The 14,255-nt window shown below is 30.0% G+C and overlaps 1 protein-coding gene across 1 annotated transcript; it reads left to right on the forward strand.

Annotated features, from left to right (window-relative positions):
- The first annotated feature begins 333 nt into the window (after nucleotides 1–333).
- Nucleotides 334–12,276, forward strand: LOC145271233 (uncharacterized). The gene is made up of 2 exons (XM_080126788.1): nucleotides 334–733; nucleotides 10,628–12,276. The coding sequence occupies exon 2, from the start codon at nucleotides 10,832–10,834 to the stop codon at nucleotides 12,107–12,109; it is 1,278 nt and encodes a 425-aa protein (XP_079982914.1). The 5' UTR covers nucleotides 334–733; nucleotides 10,628–10,831; the 3' UTR covers nucleotides 12,110–12,276.
- Nucleotides 12,277–14,255: the final 1,979 nt, after the last annotated feature.

Genomic DNA, 14,255 nt, shown 5'->3' on the forward strand with positions numbered 1-14,255 from the left:
TATATCTGAATATATAATAACTATATATTTTAACATATAATATATTTTTTAAGATATACACACACACATATATATATATATATATTTAAATTATATATATTTAAATTATATATATTTAAATTATATATATATTTATATATATATAAGTAGTGTATATATATATATATATATATATATATATATATATATATACACTACTTTAATTGAAATACATATATATTTACATAATATATATTTGCATAATATATATTCATTTAAATATTTATAAAAATTGTTCTTGGCTGTAAGCATATAAGTCACGCAGAACAAAGATATCTTAGTTTTATTCTTTTTCTCATTTTTAATTATTTTAGTCTCATGAATGAACAATACGTTGATAGGAAAAATTTTTCTAACGCGTAATTAACTGAAATTTAAAAACTGAAAACGTTTTATTATAACGTTTTATCTTTTATCTTTTAATCTTCATATATTTTCATTTTAAACTTTCATTTTTGTTCATCTATTTTTCAAATCCACGTTTCAATCGTGTTTTGAGTTTTTAATTCTTAACTTTTTCAATATTCATTCATTCTTGGATTTCTTAATGAATTGGACATACGAAATTGAAATTGTATTAATTTTGTAAAGAAATCCTTACAAACGGACCAAATTTTCAATTTTGAACACAAACAAAAGAAATCATCCAATTTTTTATTGCCTTTTTTTCGTATTCAATTGTTTACAACGAAAGGTAAGATTGTTTTTCGATATTTTATTACTTTTAACAATGCAATGCATTTTACGTCAGTGTATTTTTTTATTCCTATGGACATCTCGATTTCCTCTTTACCGGATCAAGTGAAGTCATTTTAATGTTCAATATTTTAAATCGGTACCTCCAAAATCCATTTGTTTTATAAATGGATCCGGAATTGAACAAACATTATTTTAACAAACCTTTTTCTTTTTTCAAATTAAATTACAATTTAACTTTTTGGCGCTAATACGGACCGTGCTGAAATAGTAATGTTATTATTTAGAAACCCATGCTTAACAGGGTTAGCGGGAACATTAAATAATATTCTGTAGTTTCATATAGTAAGCAAAAGGCAATGTAAAAAAAGATTCGGATTAAATAATGTTTGGAATTGTTATTAATATATATATATATATATATTATATATATATATATATTAATAACAATTCAAAACATTTTATATATATATGTGTGTGTGTATATATATATGTATATAAGTTTATAAAAATATATAGGTATTTAGCTGAGAAGACAACAAAAAAAAAGCTTAAAAAAGAACAAATATATAACAAGGAGACGTATTTTAAAGTTTCATTTGTTCCAAAAATAAAATGTCGAATTGCAGAGTTCAAACGAAAACAACATGGCCGACAAGTATAAATGTTTGTAATTTGTTTTATTTTTATGATTTAAGCGATTATCGAGACTTCCCAGATTTAAAAAAAAAAATAGCTCAGATCAGTAAGTGCACTAGCACCAGAAATTTAAACGGTAAAGAAATTGAAATGGTAAAATGTATAGTTTTCCACTTTAAAGGAATGTCGACTGTGAAGTCATTTTAACGTTCAATATTTTAAATCGGTTCCTCAAAAATTGTGTACGGGAATTTATAGAAAGCAATTTACTATCTAAAAAAATATCTTACTTTTAATTTTCTTTGGGAACTAAAAATTTGGTACTCATGCAGAGAATGATCCGTGCTGACATAATAACGTTATTATTTAAAAAGCCATTCTTAACATGGGAAGGGGAGGGTGTTTTGTACATATTCTGTACTTTAACCTTACAATTGAATAATAAAAAAAAACATATACTATAAAACTTTAATTAAACATGGAAATACGATTTAAAGAATAGCGCGGATCACTCTCTGCATTAGCACCAAAAATTTATTTGTTTTATAAATGGACCCAGAATTGAACAAACATTAATTTAACAAACCTTTTTCTCCTTTCAGATTACATAATTTAACTTTTTGGTGCTTATACAAAATACGGACCGTGCTGAAATAGTAACGCTATTATTTAGAAACCCATGCTTAACATATTGAGCGGGAACATAAAATAATATTCTGTAGTTTCATATAAAATTTAATAAACAACAAAAACCAGTTGAATGTTTGAATGTCGGCTATCTTGTCGTTCTAACTTACCAACTCGTCATTACTTGTGTTTTAAATTAAATAGACGCTTTAAAACATGTTCTCTCTCTCTCTCACACACACACATACACACACACACACACACAAAAAAAAAACTATCCAGGTAGGTAAAAAGAACACAACCATCGTAAGAGATGGCCTTTCAGCTGAAAAACGACGTCATCGTCGAGGTTCTAGCAAGCAAGATAGTTGACACACTTAGACTGTCAATGAGCAGGAATTTTTACAGAAAACTTCAATGTTGGATTTTAAAAAAGTAAATAAAGAACACAATGAGTTATATTGACAATCCTCCAATATTAATAAATGGGGGGGGGAGTTGTTTGTGCGTTAAAAAGCAATTGACCATTTTGTTGGATTATGGATTTTAAAGATTATAATACGTTCTTTATTTACTTATAAATTACTTTTAAAAAGAAAAGGAAGGAACATTTTTTTTACTAATATTGTCGTTCTCTTTGCGACAAAATTTGTTTATAAGGGAATTCGATAAACTGAACTTCATAGCATTTTTAGAATTATTTCATCAAGAAATTCAAGTTTTACAATATCGCTTTTATTAAATTGTTAGGTGAAAGTACAGAATTTTTACAACTCACTCTCCATGTTAAATGATAAGTTTCTAAGCAATAATTTATTATTTCAGCACATAAATAACATGCAAGATAATTTTTTTTGTATCCATAATTTCATTTTCCTTTAAAACAGTTCTGACAAAAAAAAAAAAAAAAAAACGTACTAATAAGAAAGAGATAAACATTTGAAATAACGCGCGGTTTTTTTTTTTTTTTTTTTTTTTTTGTCTCAAACATTTCATGACCTCACTTTGCTGCATTTTGTTTTTAAGAATTGATGGCGGCGTCGTATGAAAAACAATGAATTCACGAATATCTTATGTAAAATACGGCATTACTGAAAAATGCTATTTATGTAAACATTTGAAAATGATTTTCAAGTTATATAACTTGAGAAAAATACTACGAAACAATTTGTTCAATTGTAAATTGAAATAATAACGTTATTATTTAGAAACCCAACCAGAAGAGGTAGGGGACTCCATTTATCTATTTGGAACATAAACTAACAATAAATACTATAAATTTGAATTTAACCTGAAACTCCTATTAAAAAAAAGAAGAAAACGGTTCGTAAACTGCAGAAGTTCCAACAGAAAAGTTTAATTTGTGTTATTTTTTTGCTTAACAATATACTGTGAAAATTGAATTTAACTTGAAAATCCAGTAGTCTTGCATTTAAGTGTCGGCAAAGTTCGACAACTCTAGAAGGGTCACATCAGTATTTTACACCGTCAAATCACGAATTATTAGTTTTAAAATAAAATAAAAAATATGTAATTAATATAAAATATATAATTAATATAATTTCGACGAATTATTAAAGATAAGACACCACTTTAAGAAATGTTTAATTTTTAAAGTTGTTTTATTTTATATAAATTTATATTTTGTTACGTGGTTCATTACTTCACATTTTATTTTGTTCGTTTTTCTGTTAAGACAATGATACAGACTTTCTAAAAAAATGTTTATATTTTCTGTTAAATAAATAGTTATAAACATATATTTAAAAAATGTATATTTTGTTCGTTTACTCAAATGCTTACTTCCAATATGAAAATATTTTTTTATATTAATTACATATTTTTAGGTCCTTGTACAAGACATTAAAAAATGAAAATACCGAAAAAAGTTTAAATTATATGTATCCGTTACAGAACGAAGTTCTCCGAAAAAAGATTTCACTTAATTTCATCAAGTATTCTTTTTTTTTTTTTTTTTTTTTTTTTTTTTACAGCGGAAAATCACGTTTTTATGAGAACGCGTTGAAGGCGGCCATCTTGGATTAAAAAAAAAGATTTTGTTTGAATTTTATAAAACGCCAAAGGGAGATATCTCCAGTTAAAGCGCTGACACCCCTTCCCATCTTTAATACTAGCTTTTCTTCCTAAAAAGTAAAACATTTTGCTTGGTATCATAACAAATTGTTTTTTCGCTGTAAAAAATAACCTACTTGATGAAATTAAGTGAATTTTTTTTTAGAACTTCGTTCCATAACGGATACATACAATTTAAACTTTTTTCGATATTTTCATTTTTTAATGTCTTGACTAAACTGTACAAGTACTTTTTATTTATTTATTTTTTTTTTTAACTTTAATAATTTTTATTTTAAAGCTAATAATTCGTAAGATACATGATTTGACGGTGTAAAATACTGATGTGACCCTTCAAGAGTTTTCGAACTTAGCCGGGACTTAACTGCAAGACTGCCGGATTTTCAAAAATCCCAACGAAAATATGACGGTCTGTATTCTGCATATACTGAAGAAAAATATAGTATTTTAACAGAATGTAATCGCGCCGTCGTATGAAAAAACAATGAATTCAGAAATATATTATATGGAATACGGTAGTACTATAAGGTGTAAAAGAAAGAAAAAAAAAATTGAATTTTTAATCCGGGAAAAATCGGTATTTGTACAGTTTAGTCAAGACATTAAAAAAATGAAAATATCGAAAACGGTTATATTGCACGTATCCGTTATGGAACGAAATTCTCCGAAAAGAAATGTCACTTAATTTCATCAAGTATTTCTTTTTTTTAGTTTTTTTTTTTTTTTTTTTTTTTTTACAGCAAAAAAACAATTTGTTATGATACTGAGCAAAAGGTTTGATTTTTAGGAAGAAAAGCGAGAATTAAAGATGGGGAGGGAGTGTCGGCACTTTACATGGAGTTATCTCCCCGTGGCGTGTTCAGCAAATTTCAAAATTGCTGAATTCAACACGCTCTCATAAAAACGTGTTTTTCCGCTGTAAAAAAAAATAAAAAAATAAAAAATAAAAAATAAAAATACTCGATCAAATTAAATAAACTTTTTTTTCCTGAGATCTTCAGTCCAGAACGGATTCGTACAATATAACCTTTATTCGATATTTTCATTTTTGGATGTCTTGACTAAACTGTACAATACCAAAAATTCTATTATGAAAACATTGATTTAATAATAATTGTGCCGTTAATGAAAAACACTGCGAAACGATTTGTAAATTGAAATAAAGTTATTAAAAAATCACTCAGAAACAACACGTGTACTTTCATCTAACAATAAATACTACACATTTGAATTTAACATGAAAGTCTTATTGAAAAAAACGCGATTCCTAAACTGCAGAAGTTCCAACGGATTAGGGTTTGTTTTGTTTGTTTTTTAATCTGCAATATATGGAAGTGGTGGTATTTAAAAAAAAAAAAAAAAAAAAATTTTCTAGTCTGCTTATTATTATTTTTTCAACAGATTATTACCGAATGGTCACTAATGTACCAGATTATCCAAAATAAATTTAAAAAAAAAAAATTAACATTTTTTAGAGGTGCTGTGAGGTGCTCCCGTTTCTAATTCAACATTCTAACAATTTGATTCCTCATTTTGGAAGCAGCGACTTTTTTTTCTTTCTTTTTTTTTTTTTTTTTGTAAATTTAGCATTTTATTGGCATGTTTTTAAAGGCAAATAGCTTTTTTAAAAAGTCTATATTTACGAAATTTAGCCGAAAAAACTCGATGCTTCCGAAATGGAGTATCGTCGACGGGAACTTCGTATTAGAAACGAAGCAATATGCATTTGTCGCAGTAAAAAATAGTTTGTCGAAAGGCATTCCTATTTACTCTTCTTTTATCTCGACTTATCGTTTCAGTCTATATTTCGAATGTAGATTTTATAAAGAAGAACCTTATGTTTTAAAGTTTCGACTGTAAAATAATGTTCATAAAAACCTTCTCTACCACTAATAGCAATGGCCAATGACTCTTTATCTGAAAGTACATCCTTTAAACTCCTCGGCCTTACGCTCTCAGGAAACATGAGTTCAAACAATTACATCGAGAGTATCGTCAGGACCGCTGCGAAGAAGGTAGGTTCTCTCTACCGTGCTAGAAAGATACTAACGCATGAAAGTATCCTGTACCTCTATAAGGCCACCATTCGCCCATGCATGGAGTATTGTTGTCATATTTGGGCTGGTGTTTCTGCTACTAGTCTCTCGCTCCTTGACAAGCTTCAAAAGAGAGTTGCCAACCTGGTAGATCTTGAACTGTCATCCAAGCTTCAGCCTCTGTCCCATCGACGAAATGTTGCATCCCTCTGGCTTTTCTACAAGTACTTTAACGGTGAATGCTCTGACGAACTGCAAGCACTTGTGCCCCTTCGACGTGAATACCCCGACAAACCAGACAAGCAGCTAAACCCCACCCCTTCACAGTAGAGATCCCTAGATGTAAGAGAGCCTTCTACTCCAGGAGTTTTTTTCCACAGGACAGCTAGACTTTAGAATTCCCTGCCGGGTCCCTGCTTCCCCGACTGTACTGTCATGCAGAAGTTCAAGTCTAACATGAACCGACATCTTGCTGCCAACTCCCTACACAGTACCCCTGCTGCCTATGCCCCTGATAGTAGCCCCCCTACAACAGTTGCAATGTGCCTTGTTTGGGGTGAAAATGTAAAAAAAAAAGAAAGCCGATTCATCATATTTTTCTTCTTTATTTTTAGGTTCCCGACTACTTTTTAATTGTATTTAAAAGATTAAGGATTAAACTTAATTTCCAAAAGGGAACAAAATATTTGTACACGTTAAAAAAAGTTATGAAAAATGTTTTCATGGCGAGCTAACAATTCAGCTAAATTTTGAAGTTAAATAAATTTATTGTAAAAATTCTTTAAAAGATAGATATTAGTTTTCCAGGTCTGTCCAAGATGATTAGTAAAGTCAAGTCCTAAGATATTGAATAAAATTTTAAAAGAAAACGCACTTTGTTTGTACAAAACATAACTTAAGTTGTCAAAAAACTTTGAAATATTTTTTTTGTATTTCGGATCCAGTTATGAAAAAAATAGGATTTCTTTTATTGTGAAATAAAATTTACAAAATGAAACTTTCTCTAATGATAAATTGTTTTCTATAAACCAGAATACACATTTGTTGATGGCACAAATAATTATAATAGTTGCCATCAATTTTGAATAAAAAAAATGTCAATTTACCATTTCTGGTATATTTTTTTTCCAGAATTCCACTAAAAACACCTGTTTCTTATATAGATTAGTGATTTTATAAATTAACGGAAATTAATGGAAACATAATTATGTACTTACCTGTCATGTCTAAATTCAAAAAATTACGAAAAAATGATCCAGTAAAAAAAAAAAAATTCAAGTAAAATAGAATTTATCGAATTATTGCGTTTTATCGTATGTTTTCATATGGAAGACAAATTCAGTATGAGAAACTGGCTTATCTCGCTTGACTAACATTGATTGAAATTAAGAGTCTAGTCTTTATAAACAGAACGTTATTGTGGATGATTTTTCTTGTTAAAAATACAACTAGCACATTTATTATATCATTATACGTAAATTTTAGCACTCATGCTAAGTTCGACATGATGCGTAATTACATAATGTTTTCACCTGAAATGTGTTGGTTTAAAACGATCACTAATCTACACAAACAGTAAACACTCTATATTTTCTTGTAATTATTTTCTATGGATTAATTTGCCATTATTTTTTGAATTTATACTAATTTCGACATGATTCTTCGGTACGCAAAAATGTTTTCAGTTGAAATGTGTTAGTTTTCATATATTTGGATTTTAGACCCATTTTTCGTTTGTAGATTTCTGTGCTAAATTCCTAAATATGTTTTACTGTAATATATAATCATTTTATTATTTAAATTAAAGAAATGTTATAGTTATTTGAATTAAAGAAAAACATTTTTTTTACGAGTATGTTGTATAGAATTCGATATTTACAATATTAAAATGTCAAAGAATAAGAAATTTTTAAATAATAGGTTTATATTTACACGGTCAAAATCTGAAAAGGAAGCCAAGTTGTTTTTTTTTTGTAACGAACAAGTTCATGAATTTCAAATAATTTCATCTTGTATCTTAATATGTAGTAATCCCCTGTCGAAATTAAAAAATCCAAAAGTTAACGTTTCCTTTCTTTTTTTTTTTGAAGAAACTTCGGAATGCTTCAAAAAACATAATTCGTAATTTTGGAAAAGGAGAAGGTAACAACTGTTGTAAATACAGAACTATTATTTAAGCAACTGTAGTCATAAACTGCAGACGTTCCAACAGAAGTTTTGTAAAGGTTTTTTTTTCTAACAAAATACCGTAAAAATCTAAAATACTGAAGAACAAGAAGAAATCTTTTTACAGAAATTAATTAAAAATAGTTTCAAGTGAAATAAAATTTCTTGAATTTTTCGTGTTTTCATGTTTTAATGTGAAAGAGTTATGAGACCAATTCAGCATGAAAAAGTTGTTTGTCTCGCTTGACTTACATCGACGTAAATTAAATGCTTACCCCTTTTAAACAGAACGTAATTGTAGATGATTTTTTAAAATAAATCTATCATATTTACTGGATTATTATGCGTAAATTTAAGAACTTATGCGAATGTCGACGTGTCGCATAAGTACATAATGTTTTCACATGAAAGGAGTTGGTTTTAAACAATTGCTAATCTACACAAGCACTACATTTTTTTATTATGTTCTATAGATTAATTTGCCATAATTTTTGGAATTTATACTAATTGCGGCATGATTTGTAGGTACGTAAATATGTTTGTATTTGAAATACGTTGATTTGAAAGGTTGTTTTGTCGGAATACATCTTTTATATTGATACAATCATAACTTTGTCTTTACTTAAAGCATCCACAAAGCAGTAGAGATATTCGTTTCTAGCTGATGTAAATTTTTAAATGTTTCCAATTATGACGAAAACAACCGAGATATGCACTGTACATAGTTATGATTGTATCAATATAAAAGATATTCATCAAAGTTATGATTGTATCAATAAAAAAGATATTCATCATAGTTACAGTTGTATCAATATAAAAGATATTCCTCGTAATTATAATTGCATCAATATAAGATATTCATCATAGTAATGATTGTATAAATTAAAGCTATTCATCGTATTCATGATTCTATAAATGAAAGATATTCATCGTATTTATGCTTGTATCAATATAAAAGCGAAATCGCTTAGTGAGTATCTTTAAAAAGTTGAGCAAACGACACGCTAATCTCGTAATGTAGTTATGAATCTCGTAATGTAGTTATGATTGTATCAATATAAAAGATATTCGTCATAGTTATGATTGTATCAATATAAAAGATATTCATCATAGTTATGATTGTATCAATATAAAAGATATTCGTCATAGTTATGATTGTATCAATATAAAAGATATTCATCATAGTTATGATTGTATCAATATAAAAGATATTCATCATAGTTATGATTGTATCAATATAAAAGATATTCATCATAGTTATGATTGTATCAATATAAAACATATAGTTATTATTGTATCAATATAAAAGATATTAATCATAATTATAATTGTATCAATATAAAAGATATTAATCATAATTATTATTGTATCAATATGAAAGATATTAATCATAGTTATGAGTGTATCAATATTAAAGATATTAATCATAGTTATGATTGTATAAATATTAAAGATATTAATCATAGTTATGATTGTATAAATATTAAAGATATTAATCATAGTTATGATTGTATAAATATTAAAGATATTAATCATAGTTATGATTGTATCAATATTAAAGATATTCATCAAAGTTATGATCGTCTCAATATTAAAGATATTTATCATAGTTATGATTGCATCAATATTAAAGATAGTCATCATGGTTATGATTGCATCAATATAAAGGATATTCATCATAGTTATGATTGTATCAATATAAAAGATATTCATCATAATTATGATTGTATCAATATAAAAGATATTCATCATAATTATGATTGTATCAATATAAAAGATATTCATCATAGTTATGATTGTATCAATATAAAAGATATTCATCATTATTATGATTGTATCAATATAAAAGATATTCATCATAATTATGATTGTATCAATATAAAAGATATTCATCATAATTATGATTGTATCAATATAAAAGATATTCATCATAATTATGATTGTATCAATATAAAAGATATCCATCATAATTATGATTGTATCAATATAAAAGATATTCCTCGTAATTATAATTGCATCAATATAAGATATCCATCATAGTGATGATTGGATAAATAAAAGCTATTCATCGTATTCATGATTGTATAAATGAAAGATATTAACCGTATTTAGACTTGAATCAATATAAAAGCGAAATCTCTTAGTAAGTATCTTTAAAAGGTTGAGCAAAAGAAACGCTAATCTCATAATGTAATTATGAATCTCGTAACGTAGTTATGATTATATCAATATAAAAGATATTCGTCATAGTTATGATTGTATCAATATAAAAGATATTCATCGGTTAAAATTAAATAAACTATAAACAACTAATTATTTTTTCATTGCAGATATTCCTGCTTGATCGCCTGTGTTGGATTTGAATTTTCGTTAACATTTTCTACAGAGAGAACCATATGCTTGTGTGTGAAATATAAACAAATATATGTTGCAAAAGTACTCTACATTCTAAGTTTTATAAAATCTTCAGAAAAAACTGAATAATCTGTCATAAACATCTTGGTATTCTTGTTTCAAAAGATAATTACTGAAACATGCAAGCACACGGTGAATATAAACCATATTTTTGTTTGATGTGTGAACAGACTTCTTCTCAAAAACGGCATCTAGTGCCACAAATGATAATCCACTCAAGAAAAAACCATTATTCTTGTACAATATGTGGATCTATTTTTTCTCAGAAAGGAAATCTAATACAACACAAGAAAAACCACGTCGAGGAAGCCTCATATTCTTGTGAAGTGTGTAGCTATGTTTTTCATGAGAAGGAAAAGCTTGCAAGGCATATGAAAGCTCACACTAGGAAGAAAACATATTCCTGTGCACAATGTGAATATTCAAGTTCTCATGAACAAAGTCTTGTGAAACATGTAAGAAGTCACACTGGTGAAAAGCCATATTTTTGTGAACAATGTGGAAGTTCATTTTCTCAAAAATATGACCTTGAGATGCATATTGGAACTCACACAGGTGAAAAGCCATATTCCTGTCAACAATGTGGATATTCTTTTTCTTTTCAATCAAATTTAGTGAGCGATCTTCGACTCCACACTGAAAAGCCATATTCTTGTGAACAATGTGGGAATTCGTTTTCTCGAAAAGCACATTTAGTGCAACATATGAGAACACACACTAACGAAAAGCCATATTCTTGTGAACAATGTGGGAATTCGTTTTCTCGAAAAGCATATTTAGTGCAACATATGAGAACACACACTAACGAAAAGCCATATACTTGTGAACAATGTGGATATTCTTTTTCTTTTCAATCAAATTTAGTGAGCCATCTTCGACTCCACACTGGTGAAAAGCCATATTCTTGTGAACAATGTGGGAATTCGTTTTCTCGAAAAGCACATTTAGTGCAACATATGAGAACACACACTAACGAAAAGCCATATTCTTGTGAACAATGTGGGAATTCGTTTTCTCGAAAAGCATATTTAGTGCAACATATGAGAACACACACTAACGAAAAGCCATATTCTTGTGAACAATGTGGGAATTTGTTTTCTCGAAAAGCACATTTAGTGCAACATATGAAAACACACACTAACGAAAAGCCATATTCTTGTGAACAATGTGGGAATTCGTTTTCTCGAAAAGCACATTTAATGCAACATATGAGAACACACACTAACGAAAAGCCATATTCTTGTGAACAATGTGGAAGTTCGTTTTCTCAAAAATCAGCTTTAAAAAGACATATAAGAACTCACACTGGTGAAAAGCCATATTCTTGTGAAAAATGCGGAAAGTCTGTTTCTCGAAAAGCACATTTAGTGCAACATATGAGAACACACACTAACTGAATGCCTACTAGACACTATCCTCGAGTGCCTAAGGTCTCTCTGTACAGGGGTTTGTCAGAAATTCTGATATGAGGACACTTCATTGGAAGTAAACCCTGACTAAATATTCAAAGAAATGGTGTGCTATCTCCTCAAGCCATCCAGCACGTCCCTCAGTTTGCAGACGGGGGCACCCCCTTTAGCAGTAAAGGGCAGCTTTGAATAAGAAATAAAAAGCCGTGGACAATGGGGAAATCAAAACAACATATGAAAGAAAATAAAAACACATACTGGCAGGTCGGCACCCAGGATAAAAAGGGCCCTTCAACCCGTTCATACGCCAGGCGGGAAGATGCAAACAATGGTGTAAACCTTCCGAACTCTGGAAGTGGCTCTCCAACCATGACAGAGGATAACCAGGGTCAGCCATCAGGCCTTGATAACAGAGGTCCTGGTCCCCAAACATCAAATTCAGCAACAAGAAGAAAGAAAAACACAAGAGGCTTAAAAGCTCAGCCGTGGTCTGTTGCAGAAAAGAAGGTGCTACTGTTTTGCTACCACTACTCGAAGTTCGAAAAGTGGAGCAAAACATCCACTGACATTCTTACCGAGAAAATAAAAGATACTAACCTACCTGAAGAGAAAAAATCTACACCTATTGCCCGCCTGCGATCACTTATTTCGCAGATAGGAAACTATGTATCAGAGGAAGAGAAAAATGAAATTAAGACTGCAGCTCTAAAGGAGGCAGAAAAAGACTACATTCCTATTATGGAAGAGGAGAACATTCGAAGAATGGAGTCAAGATGGACCTGGGAAGAAAAGTGGATACTGATGTGGGCAATGGAATATGCTCAGGCAAAATATTCCAAACAAAAACAAAGGACAGAGACTTGGAGGGAAATATTCTTCCATTTCTGTCCAGGCAAACGGAATGTCCCATCTCCAAAAATTAGGTCACAAAGATTCAATAGCCTAAAGGTGATGAATGAGGAAGAAATAAGACATCTAAAAACAGAAGTCGAATCCCTCATTAAAACAAACCAGAACCCACTTCAAAACACCAGAGAAATACCACCCAATAACCTACCCATATCTACTAATGGAAATGAAAGAACCACAAATAGTCCCACACTGGACCTTGATTCTTAAGCACCAATGCTGACAAGTGAAATACCACAAACACCAGCAACACTCCCCCAGGAAATGCCCGAGGTTGATGATGACCAGTTAGTCTTGGAAGAAGAACTATGTAAGACCATTGAGGAGGTCCAACGGATGGGACTTCAAGAAAGACAAATGCTGCCTAAAATAACAACCACGAGAGCAACAAAGGTAGCAATAAAAAGAGTTAATGTTGCTCTCAAGAGACTAGTGCCATATAGCACAACACTGACTGAGTTAAATCAGGTGTCTTATGCCCCAGGACTCTACATTGTAAGGAAAGTAATGCCAACATTCCAAAAACAACGGGAACCAGAGGCAAAAGACAAAATACCATGCTGGAAACAAAAGATCCAAAACCAGCTAAACCTGTGCCGAAGGGAATTGTCCCAGATTAAACAATTCCTAGCCGCCCCTGCTGTACAGCGACGACTGAAGAACATCATCGGCAAACTCAGCAGGAAATATGGTACAAAAGCAGGACAGCTACAAAACGTAGCTAGAGAATTAGAAGGAAAAATCCCAGCACTTTCCAAACGCATTAAGAAAAGAGAAAGCAAGAATAGGGCAAAGCATGAAAACAAAACATTTAAGCAGAATGCTCGGTTATTTTACCGTAACCTAATAAGGGACACTATAACGGTGAATAACCCGCCCAAAATACAAGAGCTAGAGGATTATTGGAGGCCTCTCTTTGAGAACGAGATTACCCATAACAAAGAGGCTCAATGGATCCATACCATTGAGAGGAGCCTAGAAAATAAGCCAGAGATGCCAGAGCCAAAAATAACAGCTGGCACTATAAAAACGAAGCTAAATGGCGTCTCAAATTACAAAAAGCCTGGCATAGACAATCTCCCCAATTTCTGGCTGAAACAACTAACATCATTACATGGGCATTATAGCAGTTGTTTCAACAGAATATTGAGCGGTGAAGAAACCACGCCAGAATGTCTATTAAGAGGAGATACAACCCTCATAGCAAAGACAAAAGAAACGCAAC

The sequence above is a fragment of the Euprymna scolopes genome, chromosome 46 (genome assembly GCF_053919585.1).
Source record: "Euprymna scolopes isolate OS-2025 chromosome 46, ASM5391958v1, whole genome shotgun sequence".
In the NCBI taxonomy this organism is placed as follows: Eukaryota; Metazoa; Mollusca; class Cephalopoda; order Sepiida; family Sepiolidae; genus Euprymna; species Euprymna scolopes.

Bases quoted from the DNA above. Each gene is read 5' to 3' on its own strand.
- LOC145271233 (XM_080126788.1), top strand. From the start codon at position 10,832: ATGCAAGCACACGGTGAATATAAACCATATTTTTGTTTGATGTGTGAA.